The sequence below is a fragment of the Engystomops pustulosus genome, chromosome 5 (assembly GCF_040894005.1).
Source record: "Engystomops pustulosus chromosome 5, aEngPut4.maternal, whole genome shotgun sequence".
In the NCBI taxonomy this organism is placed as follows: Eukaryota; Metazoa; Chordata; class Amphibia; order Anura; family Leptodactylidae; genus Engystomops; species Engystomops pustulosus.
This window is the reverse complement of record NC_092415.1, coordinates 64,452,869-64,473,824: the sequence shown is the minus strand read 5'-3', so window position 1 is coordinate 64,473,824 and position 20,956 is coordinate 64,452,869. Positions and strand designations below refer to the sequence as shown.

General features: G+C 43.6%; 1 protein-coding gene across 1 annotated transcript; it reads right to left on the bottom strand.

The window, feature by feature from the left end:
* Positions 1-2,594: 2,594 nt before the first annotated feature.
* NAPG (NSF attachment protein gamma) lies at positions 2,595-18,789 on the bottom strand. The gene is made up of 12 exons (XM_072152246.1): positions 18,637-18,789; positions 15,545-15,612; positions 13,402-13,486; positions 12,960-12,977; positions 11,498-11,528; positions 11,293-11,402; positions 11,134-11,200; positions 10,372-10,442; positions 8,579-8,657; positions 6,705-6,784; positions 4,821-4,950; positions 2,595-3,107 (listed from the first exon to the last, which is right to left on the bottom strand). The coding sequence occupies exons 1-12, from the start codon at positions 18,690-18,692 to the stop codon at positions 2,958-2,960; spliced, it is 945 nt and encodes a 314-aa protein (XP_072008347.1). The 5' UTR covers positions 18,693-18,789; the 3' UTR covers positions 2,595-2,957.
* Between the last annotated feature and the right edge of the window lie 2,167 nt (positions 18,790-20,956).

Sequence of the window (20,956 nt, the reverse complement as noted above, 5' to 3'; positions counted from 1 at the left end):
CTTGCTGAAATTACGTGCCTGAAAATACTTAATCACAACCAGAGAGGAGGATGAGCATGGATTGCCCCTCTCCCCAACCACACAGGGGCAGCTGTCAGGGTCTATACAAAGTATATGGTACAGAGTTCTCAGATGAAGGCCCCTTCCACACGAACGTTGTGAGGACCATAGTACGGTGAGCAAGTGTGTGTACTGTAGACAGAAAAAGATCACATGCTCCATCTTCTCCGGTATGTACGGCCACACACCTCCTCTCTCCAGCGCGTGGCTGTATTCTCGCCTGGCCCAGCAAGTTTGTGCAGAGGGACCAAAGAAATCTGAAAGTCTTATTTTCTTTATTTTAGTAGTAGAAATCTGGAGCGAGATTTGGGAAACGACACTGCATTTCCCTTTGTCCAGATCCAGCAGCAGATAACAGAACTATTGTGACCTTGGACATATGAATAGTCCCATATCCTGTGCTGGGCCTGTACATCGCAGTACTTGTATATTGCTACGGTTGAGGAATAGCTCCCCCTACTGTTTGATTTAAAGATTTATGTTTGCTATAGGACATTACAAAAATCCAGTTCCTTCAATTAGAGATGACAAATACAGAACAGACAAGCTCAGTGATCAAGAGTCCACAAAATGTATTAACATTCAAGTGAAGGAAATAATTATTGGATCCTTCGCTGATTTTGTAAGTTTTCCCCCTGACAAAAACATGAACAGTCTATAATTTTAGGGGTAGGTTAATTTTTACATTGAGAGAATTTAAAAGAAACTGAAAATTTTGTTACATAAATTCATTTGCATTTTGCCAAAATACGTTTTAGATCACCATCAAGAGTTCGGGCTCCTACAGATCAGTCGACTCATATTGGCGTAGTTTTTCAGTGATTATGGACATCAGCTTATGGACACTTACAGATTGGGTTTTTTTACACTAAAAGACTCTTGTCCACAGACTCAATCAGTCTGTCTCTAATCTATACAACACGGGTAAGACCAAAAAAGCTTTTGAGGGTGCGGTTACACGGTGCGTTCTTGGTGTGTTTTTAAACTGAAAATGCATGCGTCTTTGCATGTTTGGCTGGTTTGAATCAGGTTTTCTTAATTTGTGGAAGTGTAAGCAGCTGTATTAACATTTTTTACAGCTTCTTAGACTTCCACAAATTAAGAAAATAGGTTCCAACCAGCCAAGCACATGACGTTCGCAGAAAACCAGAGATACAGGTAGTTAACCCCCTTCCCGCCCCTTGACATGATTCTACGTCATAGGATGCGGGTCGTTCCCGCACCTTGACGTAGAATCATGTCATGGCGATCACCCAGGCCCAGAAGCTGAGCCCGTGCGTTTGCCGCGGGATACCACCAGTACTCTGTAGCCAGGATTGTGATCCTGCCTGTTTAAACCTACAGAGAGATTACTATGACCGCGATTTCTATAGTGCATTGCCGTGACAATTGGCCCCCTCCGTGCAGGGCCGTGGTCCGGCGTTTCTATTGTACAGCACGGCAGTGTCTGCTAACGTTATCGGAGGGTTCAGATAAGGCTAGCAGTGTAACACTGCTGCATTGGAGATAGCAGCTCCTAGTGATTTTTTTATGGGTGACAGGTCCTCTTTAAAGAAATAGGTGGTAACTAGATCCTCATCTACAGCTCAAATTTCTAATTACCGTATTTTCCGGACTATAAGGCGCACTTAAAAGCCTTGGATTTCCTTGGAAATCCAAAGTGCGCCTTATAGTCCGGTGCGCCCTATGTATGGCGCTGGGCAGCGGACCATACTTACATAGGTCCCTGCTACCGCAGACAGCAGATCTCCAGCGGGAACTGCAGACCACACGGCACGAACAACTTCTGCCGCGTGGTCTGCAGTTCCCGCTGGAGATCTGCTGTCTCCGGTAGCGGGGACCTATGTAAGTATGGTCCGCTGCCCTCCTCCACCTCCCCCACGTCGCCGCGTCTCTTTTCCGCGTCGCGTCCCGTCCCCGCTCCGCCCCCGGACCTCCGCCACGCCCCCGGACCCCGCGCCTTATAGTCCGATGCGCCTTATATATGGAATTATTACATATATAAGGCGCATCGGACTAATGCGCCTTATATTCCGGTGCGCCTAATGGCCCAGAAAATACGGTATGTGTTTAACTCCCTGTATGTCTGGTTCTGTAACTCACTGGACCACAAGCCTGATGTCATCTAAAATTGAAGATTCTTATCTTTATTAAGAATATAGGGGCATTTGAAATAATGCTTTCTCCAGTGTCTCATCTCGTACAAACATGACTCTTCTCTGCTCATTACCACATGGTTTTGGAGGAGGTTTTTTATAACAAGGCGAGATTTCACATAAGAGGGCATTCCATACCTACCCGAGGGGACTGGTGGTTTACTGGAGTAAAATCTGCTGAATTCTCTTTAAATATCTTTCTCTTATAAGATATCGCACTGCAGAAAGTTAAGAGCTTTAATATGGAGGTCCTTGGATTTCTCTGCATCAGCATGAATGACTATACTGTCACAAAGATGCTGTTGTCTACAAGGCGGCCCACGAATCTTGGCACCACGATCTGGATATCCATGAATATGTATGTAATAACATCCAGCATGAATTATAAATATTTAATAGCCATGTCACAATTACTTCCAGTAATTTACAGGAAAACACATTTGTACAAACATAATAATTAAACTCAACCAGTCGATGACAAAGTAAAGTTACATGCTACAATTATTATTTAGATACAAAGACTAAGAGTGCAGCATAGGGGAAGAATATTGATCCATATCCATTCTCTTACATATTCCCATCATTGTAGCTCTGGTACAGACAGAATGTGGAAGAAGTTACATTTTCACAATAATGTCATGAAACAAAGCAAATAGTCTGATATCATATAATATCTGCTGTGGTGCATGTAGTAGGTATATAGGGTGGACATGATGTGCAGCCATGATAAGGCAGATAATCCTAACAGAGGCCTCCGGCATATTCATCGTCCTCCTCTTCGGGCTGAGAGCCGCCCTGTGCTGGCTGAGATACACCGTTCTGTGAGCTTGCAGGAGATTTCTTTTTGATGCCACCTCCGGGAACAGCCAAGCTCAGCGCTAACTTGGCATACTGTCACAAGATACAATAAGTGTTAAATGTGGCAACATTGTCATTAGGTACATCCTAGTGTGAGGAATAGACAAGGTAAGTGCATATTTCATGGACATCTAGCTAATAGGACTATCCATGAGACTGGGATCTATCAACACTATTTTCACGACGGCTACAGATACTAAAACACCAAAGACACTTCTCACTTCTGCACAGATTCATTCAAGAGAACCGGTCATCAGTGTTACACTATTAAACCTAATGACAGGTTCCCACCAAAGTCTTCATACTCCGCTCATGCTTTTTGTTATATAAAAATTCATAGATCAGATCTAGCTAAAATAATTTGTAGTAATTTTTTAATCATTTTTAAGAGTTGCTGCCACTTTGAGTCGCAAGGGGTGGATTTTCTTTTCACTAGGCCAAGATTTCCCTCTCCCTCTGGAATGAGAGAGACGTTGGCGACTCGCTGTGACACGCTAAAGAGAATTCCTGAGGAAGGGGGAAATAAGGGTCTTGAGAGAGACATTGGGGGTCATTTATCTTTCTGGCTTTTTTCTGTCTTTTTCGAGACATTTTTTGGTGCATTGCAATTTTGCCTTCTAAGACATTTTTAAAAATATTTAAGGGGTGGGGTGGGGTGGGGGTGGGGGGTTAACTGCCAGAATCCCTTTAACTTCCCTTAATGTTATCAGTATTATGATTGATATCTAATAAATCTTCTATTTTATTTACAGAAGACTGTACATAACTGGAGTAAAGATTCTAACATATTCTTTATGTTACATCTTTACTTCTTGTTTACATCCAAACGGTAGGCGCATTGTATAGATATAGTCCTAGTCATGTGTCCAATGGCCCTTATATATAAGATGCACAATCTAATCTAGGACTAAAATTAAAGTAAAAAAAAAAAATTAACTAACATGCTTAAAGTTATTGTGCCAAGATTTTGGCATCTACCCTGCAGTTCTGTTCTATGGGAGTCTTAGAAGAAGTTGCTGTGCAATGTAGTGCTCCAACACCACTATGGAACCTTACTAGCAGAATGCATGCTTGAGCTGCCACGCCATCAATTACCAAGAACAAGACCCCATGTTCTCATGATGTGGGGGTCCAAGCAGCCGGACCCTCACTGAAGAGATGGTCATCTCCTAGACTGTTTATATGGGATATCTATAAAACTTGGCACATCCCCTTTAATTAGACAGTGTTCTAAACACAAGTCTTTGTCATATTTCTATGTACGGTTAACCAGTTGGTGGCAGGTGCTTATACACATTCTTAGGGTACCTGTAAACATTACCTGTTACATGTGGACTTTCCAATGCCGCACTCCTATGTAAACTAGCAGCGTAATGAAGTAGCAGTTCAGTGTAAGGGATGTCTGACAATCCCTTACACACATTACGGAAAACATTCTCAGTGGAAAAGCCTTTCCACTATCACTTATTGCTGTGGATCATGGTGTGGCTATCAACCTTTTCAATTAAATGGCTGCGCTCCGCAACCGCTAGAAGCAAAAATCGCAATGTTCTACACATAAGAAACTAGATAATTGTGGCCGATGTGTGCGGACTGGCTGCAGGATTACCACTGCTCCTGTAGCACCATGTGCAGATACTACAAGAACAGCACATTGTAAGGAAACCGCGCACGTGTAACTGTGCAGCATCTCCTCTATCACTATTTCTAACCTTACACGAGTACAATGTCACTTCTTGTACTTACATCATTATCCATGTATTTAAATAGGGGGGAATTGCAGACTTCATACACCTGGTCCTGGTCTTGCTGATCATAAGCTTCTAGTAGCTGTTCCAGCGCAGTACAGTCCTCGCTACCACTGAAACCTGGAATACTAACAAAAACAAGTTACATGTGTTGTCATAGGGTGTAAGTTATTGAGAAGGCATGATTCATGGTCCTACATGGTCAATGACTGAATCAGGATAGATCAATCCAAATCCCAAATATATAGTAACATTCATTACATATGCCAAGCACTGGCCTCCGCAGATGCCCAATCCCTGAGGGGAATGGATCAGAATGGCACGTCACATGTCAGATATTGGAACAAAACGTACAAATAAAAATACTAAATAAATAAATTTCATCAGCCAATGTGATATCATACAAGAAAATATTTAGACAAAAACATATGTAAAATACTGTAGTAACAATGTATATATAAAGTATATGAGCATCTAATACAGAGAAGTTTGGAAAGTCATTTAAAGGTTGTAGAATATTTTACACCTCACTGGAATTTTTCCTTGGAAAACATTGTAACTAACGATGTTATTATAGATGCAATTCACTGGTTTAGTAAATTGTTTTATTGTAGACAAGGTCACACAATTGAGTTTTTATTGATTTCTATACTAAACAATACACAGTAATTCAATGAAAAAGCTCTTTGCACGAGTATTCAGCACTTCCAGCACAGCAGAAGAGGAAGCATGAACCGCCGTGCTATTAGCTACATGCTTACTCTGCAAACCAACATTATCGACTATCATACACCCAACCTTACATCCTCCAAAATGTAAGAAATGCCATCACCGTACTATAAGGAAACAATGTATACAATTCTCAAACAAAAGAAGACAACACTTTAACAACACAATGTAACTCCAAGTCAATCACACTTCTGCAAAGTCCACACTGATTACAAATGATAGGCAATAATCAAGACAACCTCTACAAAAGGAGCGGTTCTGTAGCTGGTGACCACAGACCATTTCTGGGTTCTCATCTTTTTTGTTTGTTGTTTTGGTCACTTTTGCATTTTGTCATCACTCTCACCCCCGTGGTAACATGAGGCTGCTGCTGCAGAAGATGCTCAGGTAGTGCAGCTCATCCCGGATGGCACATCAATGTGAGCTGTGGCCAGAAAGGTTAGCTGTGCCTATTATCACAGTGTCTGGAGCATGGTGCAGATACCAGGACGCAGGCCAGTACACCAGGAGAATCCAGTAATAGGAACGCTATCTCTCCTAAATGCAAGGAGGAACAGGAGCTGCCAGGGCCCTGCAAAATGACCTCCAGCACCCACAAATGTGCAGGGGTCTGCTGAAGCGGTCAGAAACAGACTCCATGAGGGTGGTATAAGGGCCTGACAACCCCAGTTAAGCTTACAGCCCAACACTATGCAGTGCGATTTGCCAGTGAACATCAATGACAGATTAGACATTGGCGCACTGTGTACTTCATGGATGAGAGCTGGTTCATGCTGAATACAGAGTGTGGAGACTATGAAGAACTTTCTGATGCCTTTAACATCCTCCAGGATGATTGGTTTAACAGTGGGTCAGTAAAGGTGTGGGGTGGAATTTCTTTGGAGGGCCACACTGCCCTCCATGTGCTTGCCAGAGGCATCCCGACTGCCATTAGGTACCAGGACCTAATTGTGAGAGCATATGCAGTGGGTCCTCTGTTCCTTCTGATGCATCAGACGTTCTTACATGATGAAGGTATTGATGCTATACACTGGTCTGCCTGTTCTCCAGGCCCGAATCCAATGGAGCACATATGTGATATCATGTCTCTTTCCATCCACCAATGCCACATTGCAGTTGACCAATAGGCCCTCTTATAGATGGATCTGCTTACCTGTAACTTTCTCTGACACACTTCTCAGCTGCCACGTAGTCATTCCTATGAAGATGTACCAACACCTGGGCAATTGTTTTCTACAATGAAATGTATTTAACATTAGGAAAAACAACCATATATAATTCTCTACTATTTGACATTGTATGTAGAAAGCCATTTACATCATACACACAAACGTCTCTGTCCTGACCCTTTCCCTCCAACACACATGGGCCCAAATATTTGAAAACTGGTGTACTCTGCTTAGTGCAGTTTCCCTCACTCATGTGCACTTTGTGACAGATAATCCAATAGTGTTGCACGCTCTTAGTTAATTTGGTCTGTTTTCAGGATGTGACACAGTTGCACCTTTTTTTGGTGCACTTTGCTTCACGCTGCAGAGTTGTGGCACAGCTCAGTACTAAACGTGGCGCAAACTGCGGCTAAGCACTTCCTCACCCTTTTAGGTGCAGGTTTTAGTTTTCTAAAGTGTCGGACAAAGTGCAAGCGCAACACAAACGTGCCTCAAATACTTCATAAATACATGTGCAAGCCCCAAAGTCCCTTTTTGGTGCAAATTTAGACAAAAAAAAAAACTGGTGCAGACACAATGATATATCTGGGCCATTGTATACTGGCAAAAGTTTAACTCGCAAACGGGTTAGTAGTAAGATTTGCATCATGGTTTTTGTGACTTTTTGCCACTGAAAAGGCACAAGGAGCTTTTTATGCCAAAGAAACATAAGAAGACTAACAGACAGCTTTATCACTATTGCAAGGCAGGATTTATGAATTGCGACTTTTGAAAAAGTTGAATAAAAAGTAGCAAAGCCAATCCAGTTCCCCGTAGTGCAGATGCAGCCTATTCAACTTTTTAACAAAAACCCAGCATAAAACTCAGCTGCCAGATTATTTTAAGTGACAAAAACAACAATGATAATTCTGACAGTCCCCCATGTGTCAGATGCTGCCCGAGAGCCTCATTCACACTAGTAGATTTTGGTCATCATTTTGCATTTCTATTTTAAGCCAAAATAGAAGATGTTCATGACACCACTCAATTTCCATGGGGCCATTGATTTCCATGGTGCTGTGCTTTGGGAGTCTGTTCCCTCTGGAGTAGATATACTGGTTTGGTTTAATCCTGCATCATGTCATTAGGCTTCTTGTAGGTCATGCTTGATGTCAAGGAGGCTGCCTTACAAGGTAGCTAAAAGGTGTGGTTTTCCCCCTAGTGGAGTGTCCATGGCTATAAGTCTCCACACGCCTACATGACAGCTTTTACTTTTACTTCCTGACCCTAGTCACAAGCCTCTCACCCAGCCAAACCAGTTCTCTACACTGTACGAAGGAGATCCAATCAGGTTGAAACATTGCTGTCTACAGTTGGGAGTCTGTTCCTTCTGTAATAGATATACTGGTTTGGTTTCTTGTAGGCCATGCTTGATGTCAAGGGATCTTCCTTACAAGGTAGCTAAAAGAGCCGTGGATTTCCTCATCCCACCTTGGAAAACTTTGCATAATTTCCACAAACCAGATAACACATTCTTATCAATAGGAGGTGATCGATTTCTGGCTGCCGTGGTTCAGCACTGGGCAGATATTTGAAGAGTGCCATGGTTTCTTTAATGCCCACCAAGCATAGTGCTGTACGTTGAATAGTGGTTATGTTTGGTACTGCAGCTAAGCCACATTCACTTGAATGGGACCGCGCTGCAACCAGACCAAGTGACAGGTGCACAGGACACCCAGGCCTAGGAAGATGATGTGAACGTGAGCATCGGTGATTAATATCACATCATTGGGGTTCTTAGGACATGGAATCAGTAAATAAATCCCAGAATACCCCTTTAATACTAAAACGATAAAATTGAGACTAGATGATACCATACCTTGTAACAAGTAGGGTAATTTTCTATTTCTTTATACATATTCTTTTCTTTCAGAATGGATACTACAGCCTCATCTAGCCTGAAAGAAAAATAAAAAGTCTCGCTATAACACTTGTAGTGACAAATCATTACATGGGGATTGCATCGCACCTAACTGCATTATCTACTTTGTGAAGCAGGTCATTACATTACGGAGGCTCCATCACTGGCCGCGTCTGGATTGGTGCCGACAGAAAGTTATCAGTGACAAAACTAACAAAAGATAGGACTGACAACTTTATGCAATCACAGTAATAGGTTGTCTCAGCATTGACAATTATGACACATGGCTTCGTTCTAGCGACTGACAGGGTCACAAGAGCCTGACCTCTGCAAACTACTAGAACAGCAGCGGGGAAAGCTCCGAATGGTTGGCCATGTATACACCAGATCACAGCAATGTGCCACCAATGGTTATACAGGACTAAAGACAATATCAATATTTCACATTTATAAAAAATTTTAAAGTATGAAAAAGTCCTCATCTATCAAGCCTTATAGCGCTGTGTAAATCCTAGATAAGAACATGGTAAACTATTATCACTTATTATTATAAAGGAGCAAATACCCAGAGACTAAAACGCATTCCAGCTTTAGACAACACACTTCAGAAGAGCCACATTTCACACCCATTATAACTTCTCTGGTGGTCTAAGGAAGTGGTGGGGGGGGAATGTCACTAACTTTGAGAGGAGGCTACAATAATTTAGAGTGCCAGTCAGTCTTCCAATACAGGGAAAATTATATAAGAAATTATATGCAATAGAGAAAATCAAATGCCAAGACCAAAATACATAAAAAAAGGTCACAGAAGTAGAAAGTAATAATAAAGTTATGAAATTATTAGTCAAACATAACTCAACTTGGTGGACAGCAGATGGATGGGCTAGAGTGGCATCAGGACAACCCAAAAACACTCATCGTGGTAATCAGGGGTGAACCTACCCTCTCTGCTGCGTGAGGCGAATTATAGAAAGACGACCACCCCCACGGTCAAAGACTTATACACTAAGCTAAGTGGAAATAATCAATTGGGGTACCAACGTATCACAAACTTGATAGAGAAGCTGATCACCCATATCCCTGCCATATAATGCGGCATTTCCAGCAGCCCTTGGTCTAAAATGCCCATTTTCATGCAGCTGCCACCTTTTCTGTAGCCCCTCCTAATAGTGCTCCATTTTCTGTGGTCCGTCTTTATAAGAAGGGGGCTACAGAAAAGGGGACATTATAAAACATATTTTTCTATAGCCTCACATACACCTATAATGTGCCCTTGTATTTGGCCTTTTCACTATAAAGAAAAAAAAAAACTCTATATTTACCTCCAGAATAGAATATGGTGGCAAGTACATATAGGTTTTTTTCCCTAAAAAAAAAAAAAATTGCAATTTCTATAGCCGCATCCGTAGACCGTATGTTCCACGCTGCAGAACTTGGGCAGAGGCCGGCGGTATTTTAGTGGCAAGGGGAGGGGGGGGGAAGGTAAACAAGCTGCGGCCCCCTCGTCACCTTTCTCAAGCCGCCTCATGGGTGGTAATGTCACATGTTACAAGTACAAATAACCAGATGCAATGTTCACTAGCTAAAGATCTGTTTTAGAAGATGGAGAGTTGTTGTGGGCAAGAGATCAGGTACCAGGAAAGCGGCATCTAGTTCATACTTTTCAGCTACAATTTCTTTGGATAGTGCCATTTCTTCCTTTCATCAGCCCTGCTATCTCCATCTGAGATAATTATAAGAGGGTATCTTACCGGCGAGCTCTTACTAGAAGTCTTGACGCTTTCCCTAGTAGTTCCACTGCTTGACGTAAACGTTCTTCATTCTGCAGAGAGAGAAGTAATTATTTGGATATTGGGGCAGACTATGAAATCTTGGGCGATTGCAGAGTGAATCCATGGTGAAGCCAGTGCCTAATTTTATACATGATTGCTTTTACAAGCAAGGGTTAACTTGAAGGTCTACTGGCAACTATCTTACTACAGTACTATATGCACTAGATAAAAGTGTCCACCTTACACTGAGCAGCACTCCATGTTTAACCCTTCCCAGAGTGGTTATAAATCTGTAATGACTGGGCAGGCAGTAATACACATCTACGGAGTCTCTTCCCTACATTCTGCATTCCTTCCATGCTAGCACCTGAGATACTGACGCTAAGCAGCGCCACTGTGCACTACACAATATATAATGTAATATATCAAGGAGAACACATCCTGTTCTCCAGACTGATAATAAACTTCTGCATGGACCTATACTATATGTATTACTGGATAGATCATGTATCACAGCACATGCAATCTATAACCAGGGATCAGACATTATCTGGTGCAAAGAATGAGTATAGCTCCTGTATATAAAAATACATACATTGTTTTCCACCACACACTATATCAGTCAGTATTTGCTGTGACAGGTAATCATGACGCGTTCACCATCGCTCTCTATTATACATAAATAGACAAGTCTGCTGCCATTCATTGTTACAGGAAAAAGAGATAGAAATACAAGCATACCTCAAAGACAGAAGCGGACTGCTGATATAAATGGACGGCCTTCTCCATATTTACATGTTCTATGAGCCTGAAATCACATAATGCACACAGTCATACAGCAGTCATAGGACACATTGTCTTAGGATTGTGGAGCAGACACGCTATGCCCTACGGACTCACTTCCCGGCCCGCTCCAATGCCATGGCAGCAGTGTCCGGAGTTCCATTCTCCAGGTACATCATGCTGGCCTTCTCTATCAAATGGACGGCTTCAGGAAGTTTCTGCATCTCCTTAATTGTGAAGAAGAGAAAACATAATGAAATGTATTTCTACGGTAGTTCTGGGGGAAGAAGTGCAGTAGACATAGAAGATCAGAACATCTCACCTTCAGCATCATTCCTGCTTGTTCAAAGGCTCTGAAAATAAAATGATGTAGGTTTAATTATAATTGTTACAGTAGAATATGTATGACAAGTGTACACGGTGTATAACACCACAGACAGAACAGTATAGCGTGGGTACAGATTAGATTATCTACTGGATGGTTTGTGTGATCCCACGATCAGCCATGGCTTTGCTACACTAAACACAGTACATCACATAGAACTATAAAATGCAGCTAAACCTTCCACATCATATTACAGGGGGGATTTACCACCAGAGGGTTAGGGCCCAAAATCTCATAGTTTATTTATGCACCAAACAGAATATACTCCCTCCTTTATAGCCGAATGGCCAAGGGAACAAGAAATATTCCAGTAGAATGCTGGTGATCCAATTCGGATGAAGGCGATATATACCATATTTAGTGCACCTGGCCGAAAATTGTTCCACCATAGCAGAGATCAAGAGATTATGCAACACCAATATAGATCTTGACCATGCTACGATACCTATATGGAGACCCACCGGGCTGTTCTGCCCACGACAACACAACCTCCCCACAACTATAATCTCCTCAGCCAATCTACTGATTCCTAAAATGATGGCAGTCAGAACGTCCACCCACTTTGGCAATCTGGACTGAAAAAGCTAGGGAGACATACAGAATGGAGGAGCTAGCCCACTGGGATTCTGGAATCAGGGCAAAATTCACAGATTTATGAATTGCACAAGCACATTACCTGCCAACTCACAACCCCCCACTTAAAGGGGTTTTCCCATCAAGCAAATTAGGCCCTATCCACAAGATCCACCTGCAATCACTAAACTTAACCCATCTCATGTGAAAATAAGTTAAGAGTCATATTTGCCTGACTTTACAGAAGAATTTTATAGGTAAACGGTTCCATTTCACATGAAATATGGAGTTCTAGAAAAAAATTTTTTACCCGACCTGAGGGGACTAGAGGTTTAGTGGGCGACAGGTTTTCTTTAAGTCATAAAACACATTAGTGGTGGTACTCACATGGCAACCCCACCAATGGCTGTGAAGTCTAGGTAAGTGCTGCAGCCCCTTCATTATATATTTCCCATACAAGATGTGTCATAAACAGCTGGTAAGTGAGGCTCTTACATCTATATGGACTGTAAATATAGCGGTGCAGGCAGCCTCAAGATTAGCCTTCACTCAAACCAGAGAGTGTATGCTGGGAGACAAGGGTTAGGACACCCCTGTTCTGGAGATCTCAGGATCTCGGAGGTGGAACCTGCACCCACCAGTTATTGATGACATATCCTCTGAGTATGTCATACACTAGATGGGAAAACCCAAATTAAATTAGACTGAAAGTAACCCATGTGACTGATGCAGATTATGTCACATTCACAAAAGTAAAGGTGCAACAATGAGTTACATAAGGATGGGGGTAGAGAGACTGCATCGCACTCATATAGAGGATACTTACTTCGCCGCGTGGAAAAGACTAGTAGGAAGATTCGGTTAAGGTTTCAAAACAAGAAATCAATGAAGTTGTAAGAAGACTTATTATTAGCTACAAAACAGGAAGAAATCCAGACTGAGCGTGCGACATGATATACCAGGAGCGCTGCAGACGCTGCTCTGTACAAGCTCTTCCATTCCTACTCCAATATTTCCGCCTGCACAAGTCCCGCTGGTTAATAGTCCATAAAGTAGAGATGGAGATGGTAGTAATGTGTTTATAGGACATAACATCTTGTTAGGAGGGGGGTGGCGGTAGCTACAAAAAAAAAAAAAAGGGGATTGTCTAATAGTTAAAAAAAACTGCTTTGTTTCTAGAAATTGCGCCGCTCTGTGGCTGTGTCTGGTATTGCAGTGAACACAGCAGGGCAAGCACACAGAACAAGCAACATTTCAGGAAAGGATACGCTTTGTTGTTCTCATAGGCTTCAGCCTCTCTTAAAAAGGCGTCCTTCGCCTGGTCAAATTGTTTTGCATTTTTAAAAGCAACAGCTGAAAGAAACAAAGAAATAAATAAACTTATTCATTATTTGTATATTCCACAAACAGGTAACACATAAACCAATCCTAGCGTAAATCTGTACGGTAACGGCACGGCGTGCAATTTTATAGGCAAGACGAAGGCCTCATGCACACGACTTCGTCTTTGGGGCTGTGAGCGAGCTTTAAAAACGATGGCTAAGTCAGGGCCCCATTGACTTCAAATGTGTATGGTCAAAGTGTGGCGCCTGCGATTGTGGCCTGCCAAAAGCTCAGCATTGTGTGCATGAAGCATAAAGGTGCTGCCACACAGGGGGGTTCTTGGACCTGGAAAATGTAACATAGGTCTCCCTAAACAGCATAGACTCCCGGATAAACATTTACACCTATACATTGCAGTAGACTTTCAGAACTCAAGGAATCACCTACACTTATGCACAGCAGCAGCTAAACCTTAGAGTCAGGAAGCGTAGACGCAAAGGTGGTTTCCATATTAGATATTAAAATGATGAGGTATGGAAACACAAAGTACACCAGGATCTTTGTTGTCTGGGACATTAGGATACAACAATGGTGGATATGTATTATTTCACTCATTCTCACAACTAGCTTTTTAGTTTTTAACATACATGAATAATTGGCATTTATGACTAAACCCCTAATCTGAGAATAATCAGTCTTATTTTCAGCATCAATATCAGGGAGATTCCAGACTTCAAAACACAGATTCTGTCTTATCACTAGTGACTTATCCTCGAAAACCCATATACAGAATACTCTGACAACTGGCGCTACACAGATTAGTTTGGGGTTTTATTCCCCCCTGAAGCCAGAAATAGCTTGGAAAGGGATGGGACATATAAAAGAATGTTCCAGCCGGATCCACTTTTTTGGCTAAGCTTTAGGGTGGTCACACACGTGGCGTTTTGAACCCGTTTTTAAGCAGTCCTTAAAAAAAAACATCCGTTTTTGACCCGTTTTAATTAAGAGGCATGGTAAAACTTAAAAACGGGCCAAAAACTGGTTCAAAACGCCACGTATATGACCACCCTAAAGCTTAGCCAAAAACAAAGTGGATCCGGCTGGAACATTCTTTTATATGTCCCATTCCGCCGGCCTCAGGGTGAAGACGGCGTTTTTGGGCCGTTTTTGCGTTTTCAGATGGATGCGTTTTTTACGATCTGAAAACGCACTTAGTAAAAACGGCCCAAAAACGCCATGTGTGTCTTCACCCTCAGGGTTCTGCCACACGTCAAGTTCTTGAACAGTTTCTATGCGTACTGAAAATGCATGCGTTTTTAAACTGATGCGTTTTTGAATGTTTACCATGTGTTTGGATGGTTTTAATCTGTTTCTCAGCTGCCTACACTTCTAGAAATGAAGATAAACAAGTTCAAAGCAGCCAAACACAGCATGCATTTTTTTTTTACGAACTGAAAACGTGTGCTCTAAAATGGTCCAAAAACGCAACGTGTGGCATCATCTTTGACAGGTTTGAATTAAGATAATTGGTCAAACCTGTGAAAAACGGATGCGTTTTCAAATAATGCATGCGTTTTTTGACCGACTTTTTAAAAACAGGCCAAAAACGAGTTCAAAATGCCACTTGTTCTATCACCTTTAGTGAGAATATGATGATGTCGTCTCTCACTGATTAAGAAGTTTTTCCCTATCCTGTAGAGTAGATCTCAGTGATGACCTGCTCTAGTATCCTGACCCAGGCTATAGTAAATGTAGTGTACTGATGCATCCTTATTAGGGCTAATTATTAGAGAAAACCCCTTAACATTACAATTCCCTGCTGTCCCACTCGCTTTTGGATTCCAATCAAAAAGGGTTTGTAAAGGCCGGGTATTCTACACTTTTGTGTCCAGCCTCACACAAGTACACACAAGGAAAGCTGGAGACACATTTGGTCTCTGTTGGCCCTATTGAAGTTAGTGGACCCACTGTAGGACACTTTTATATATGCTATGGATAAGTTGTAAGCTGAGCTCTAAATGGCGATGACAAGGGGCTTTACTGTGTAACCTAGTGCTACATGGCATCTACCAGAATCCATTTACATACCTGCTTTGGAATATTCCGAGGCTGCGCTGTCATAGTCTGGTTTCCACTTTAAAAATCCAGTTTTTAAACTATAAAACAAAAGGGTAAATGAAAATACAAAATATTCACCAATACACAAAGGAAGAAATAACACACAAGACATTGTTGAAGCCAAATAAAACAATGCTATATATTATGATATAATTGTCAAACACAAAGCATGTGGGGTAAGCAAGAGGAGATGTCATGTAAAGATGTGTACAGATGTACATTAGGAACCTACACCGAGGCCTGCCAGAGGCATTTACAGGGTTAACACCCGCGATTGTTGCCAACACCGACCTCGGGTGTTACCCCTTTTATGGAGAGGGCTCAGCCCGTGAAACCTCTCCATACAGTGGGAGCCGACATGTGACGTACAGATACATCACACACTGGTGAGGGGTTAAAGAGGTTGGCCACTTTAACCCATGTTTCCCTGCAATGTGTGTAAGGGTTCTGTCACACGGTGCGTTCTTAGACCAATTTTAAACGGACTGAAAATGCATTCATTTTTAAACGTATGCATTTTTGAATGCTTACCATGCGTATGGCTGGTTTAAAACCCACCAAAAACACGTGCGTTTAAAAAGAATGCATTTTCAGTCCATTTAAAAATGGACCAAGGACGCCCAGTGTGACAACACCCTAAGTGAGGAAGACAGGACACCAGGCAATCTACCAACACATATCCACTAAAAGGTCTCCATCCCATCAGGCAGACAATCCCGTCCACAAAATGGCCACAGATGGAGGGTCATGGGATTCCTACAATCGCCCTGCCAGAACCTTGATATTACATTCATGAATATTAATCTATTGAACCTTTTCAGGTTTTGTTAAGGATCCGATAGTTAGGTGTGAGTATGGAGGCCTCATAGCGAGCAAACCAATCTGTGACGTGTGGCGGTTCCTTCAAACTTGGCACTTTATGGATGTGTTATTACATGTTACCATGTATATGGCTGGTATTTAATTCTGCTGCTTACACTTTCAGCAATAATGAAAAACACTTTAAGGCCACAGTCACACGTTCCCCCTAGAGCACAGGGGGTGGTCCTAGGGCCAAATCACACATGCGTTTCCAGGGAAATGCATGCAATCAGCTTGTCAATCGCATGCATTTCCCTGTAAACTCATGTGCGTTCGGGCCGAGGACCTCCCCCTGTGCACTAACGTCGCCTTATGAACGGGTGCCCAGTGTTACGTGTGACCGCAGCCTAAGGGTGCAGTCACACGTTTAAAAACGCATTGCAACAGCTGAAGAGAGATTTGCCTAATTACAAAGTTTAAAAAAAAAAAAAAAAAAAAAAAAAAAAAAAATTTCGCGATGTTAGCACAAGTGTTAACATTTGCGTTTTGTAAATGCAAGTGTTAACAGCTGTTTAATTAGGCAAATTTCTCTCTCCAGCTGTTTTAAACGCATGCGTTAAACGCGACGCTTGACTGCACTCTCAGGGCGCGTTCACACGTTCCGCTAGCGTCGCGTTCATAACGCTAGCGCACAGGGGGAGGAGTTTGGGGCGATCGCATATGTGTTTCCAGAGAAAGGCATGCGATCGGGTTATTAATCGCATGCGTTTCCCGGGAAACGCATATGCGATCGGCCCGAGGCCTCATTCCCAGCTGCACGCGTTTCAGAGTAAACACGTATGTCGCTAGCCAAGCCGCTCCTCGCTTCATTTACATTCCGTTTCGAAAACACAATTCATACACATGTGAACAGGGCCTAACAGGGCAGCAAGGACTACATGGCAAGGAGGTGAAATCCAGACTATGGAGTAGCGCGTACACCACGTGCCTACAGAGACGTGACACAAGCCATAGGTCACCACTAGGAGCACAGGGTGTAGCAGATCTGACACTACTGTAGATTACTGTACATGTCATGACACAAAACGTGCAGTGCGACCAGAGCGCTGTGCAGGATACCTGTAGATTACTGTACATCTCATGACATACATCGTACAGTGAGAATAGAGCGCTGTGCAGGATACCTGTAGATTACTGTACATGTCATGACATACAACGTACAGTGAGAACAGAGCGCTGTGCAGGATACCTGTAGATTACTGTACATCTCATGATATACAGCGTACAGTGAGAACAGAGCACTGTGCAGGATACCTGTAGATTACTGTACATGTCATGACATACAACGTGCAGTGAGAACAGAGCGCTGTGCAGGATACCTGTAGATTACTGTACATGTCATGACATACAACGTACAGTGAGAACAGAGTGCTGTGCAGGATACCTGTAGATTACTGTACATCTCATGACATACATCGTACAGTGAGAATAGAGCGCTGTGCAGGATACCTGTAGATTACTGTACATGTCATGACATACATCGTACAGTGAGAATAGAGCGCTGTGCAGGATACCTGTAGATTACTGTACATGTCATGACATACAACGTACAGTGAGAACAGAGCGCTGTGCAGGATACCTGTAGATTACTGTACATCTCATGATATACAGCGTACAGTGAGAACAGAGCGCTGTGCAGGATACCTGTAGATTACTGTACATCTCATGACATACAGCGTACAGTGAGAACAGAGTGCTGTGCAGGATACCTGTAGATTACTGTACATCTCATGACATACAGCGTACAGTGAGAACAGAGCGCTGTGCAGGATACCTGTAGATTACTGTACATCTCATGACATACAGCGTACAGTGAGAACAGAGCGCTGTGCAGGATACCTGTAGATTACTGTATATGTCATAACATACAACGTACAGTGAGAACAGAGCGCTGTGCTCTCAGAGGCTATAGTGTAGAATATGACAGGATCCTCCTGATTGCTGTTGGATTATGGGGGATTGTACTCCTGGTTGTAGGTGGTTCTACTACAGGTGGGAGAGATCCGGAGTACGTGGAGCTGGTGCACATGACGGTTATATAATATGACATGGCTGACATGTCACATACCGGCCCGGGGGTCTCCCAGCAGGAGGCGCGCCCTCCAGACCCCAGACAGGAACAAGCAGTGAGGAGACGAGGATGGCACCGGAGCTGTGCCAGGTGATGCCGCACCCGGCCCGCACACACCGCGGCCTCTTACCATTTCTCTGCTTTAGCCAGATGTTCCAGAGCTTCATTGATCTTCTGAGCCGCCATGACAGCTCCGGCAATAATATCCTACGTCACCAGGAGATGATCTCATGACCATGTGACCAGTCACATGTGTGGGAGGAGTCAGGCGCGGGCCTCCTCGTGAGGTGACAGGCAGGTTATGACATGATGAGGCCTCGGCGTGATCACCATAGAGCAGTGTGTACAGGCAGTACTACTAGGTGCAGAGCGGTGTATACAGGCAGTACTACTAGGTGCAGAGCAGTGTATACAGGCAGTACTGCTAGGTGCAGAGCGGTGTATACAGGCAGTACTACTAGGTGCAGAGCAGTGTATACAGGCAGTACTGCTAGGTGCAGAGCGGTGTATACAGGCAGTACTACTAGGTGCAGAGCGGTGTATACAGGCAGTACTACTAGGTGCAGAGCGGTGTATACAGGCAGTACTGCTAGGTGCAGAGCGGTGTATACAGGCAGTACTGCTAGGTGCAGAGCAGTGTGTACAGGCAGTACTACTAGGTGCAGAGCAGTGTATACAGGCAGTACTACTAGGTGCAGTGCAGTGTATACAGGCAGTACTACTAGGTGCAGTGCAGTGTATACAGGCAGTACTACTAGGTGCAGAGCGGTGTATACAGGCAGTACTACTAGGTGCAGAGCGGTGTATACAGGCAGTACTACTAGGTGCAGAGCGGTGTATACAGGCAGTACTGCTAGGTGCAGAGCGGTGTATACAGGCAGTACTGCTAGGTGCAGAGCGGTGTATACAGGCAGTACTACTAGGTGCAGAGCGGTGTATACAGGCAGTACTGCTAGGTGCAGAGCAGTGTATACAGGCAGTACTACCAGGTGCAGAGCGGTGTGTACAGGCAGTACTACTAGGTGCAGAGCAGTGTATACAGGCAGTACTACTAGGTGCAGAGCGGTGTATACAGGCAGTACTACTAGGTGCAGAGCGGTGTATACAGGCAGTACTACTAGGTGCAGAGCGGTGTATACAGGCAGTACTACTAGGTGCAGAGCGGTGTATACAGGCAGTACTACTAGGTGCAGAGCGTTGTATACAGGCAGTACTACTAGGTGCAGAGCGTTGTATACAGGCAGTACTACTAGGTGCAGAGCGGTGTATACAGGCAGTACTACTAGGTGCAGAGCAGTGTATACAGGCAGTACTACTAGGTGCAGAGCGGTATATACAGGCAGTATTACTATGTGCAGAGCGGTGTATACAGGCAGTACTGCTAGGTGCACAGCAGTGTATACAGGCAGTACTGCTAGGTGCAGAGCGATGTATACAGGCAGTATTATTAGGTGCAGAGCGATGTATACAGGCAGTACTACTAGGTGCAGAGCGGTGCATACAGGCAGTACTACTAGGTGCAGAGCAGTGTATACATGCAGTATTGCTAGGTGCAGAGCGGTGTATACAGGCAGTACTGCTAGGTGCAGAGCAGTGTATACAGGCAGTACTACTAGGTGCAGAGCGGTGTATACAGGCAGTACTACTAGGTGCAGAGCGGTGTATACAGGCAGTACTACTAGGTGCAGAGCGGTGTATACAGGCAGTACTACTAGGTGCGGAGCGGTGTATACAGGCAGTACTACTAGGTGCAGAGCGGTGTATACAGGCAGTACTACTAGGTGCAGAGCGGTGTATACAGGCAGTATTACTATGTGCAGAGTGGTGTATACAGGCAGTACTACTAGGTGCAGAGCGGTGTATACAGGCAGTACTACTAGGTGCAGAGCGGTGTATACACGCAGTACTACTAGGTGCAGAGCGGTGTATACAGGCAGTACTACTAGGTGCAGAGCGGTGTATACAGGCAGTACTGCTAGGTGCAGAGCGGTGTATACAGGCAGTATTGCTCTGTGCAGAGCAGTGTATACAGGCAGTACTACTAGGTGCAGAGCGGTGTATACACGCAGTACTACTAGGTGCAGAGCGGTGTATACAGGCAGTACTACTAGGTGCAGAGCGGTGTATACAGGCAGTACTACTAGGTGCAGAGCGGTGTATACAGGCAGTACTACTAGGTGCAGAGCGGTGTATACAGGCAGTACTACAAGGTGCAGAGCAGTGTATACAGGCAGTACTACTAGGTGCAGAGCGGTGTATACAGGCAGTACTACTAGGTGCAGAGCAGTGTATACAGGCAGTAGGTGTAGGTATAGGTGTAGGTATACTGCTAGGTGCACAGCTGTGTGTAGGTATACTGCTAGGTGTACAGCTGTGTGTAGGTATACTGCTAGGTGCAGAGCTGTGTGTAGGTATACTGCTAGGTGCAGAGCTGTGTGTAGGAATACTGC

Excerpts from the sequence above, each read along its gene's own strand:
- NAPG (XM_072152246.1), bottom strand. The coding sequence starts at position 18,692 with ATGGCGGCTCAGAAGATCAATGAAGCTCTGGAACATCTGGCTAAAGCA. Across the intron at positions 6,785-8,578 it reads ATTACCCTACTTGTTACAAG|AAAACAATTGCCCAGGTGTT; the intron begins GTATGGTATCAT and ends ATTTCATTGTAG. Across the intron at positions 3,108-4,820 it reads TTAAATACATGGATAATGAT|TATGCCAAGTTAGCGCTGAG; the intron begins GTAAGTACAAGA and ends ATCTTGTGACAG.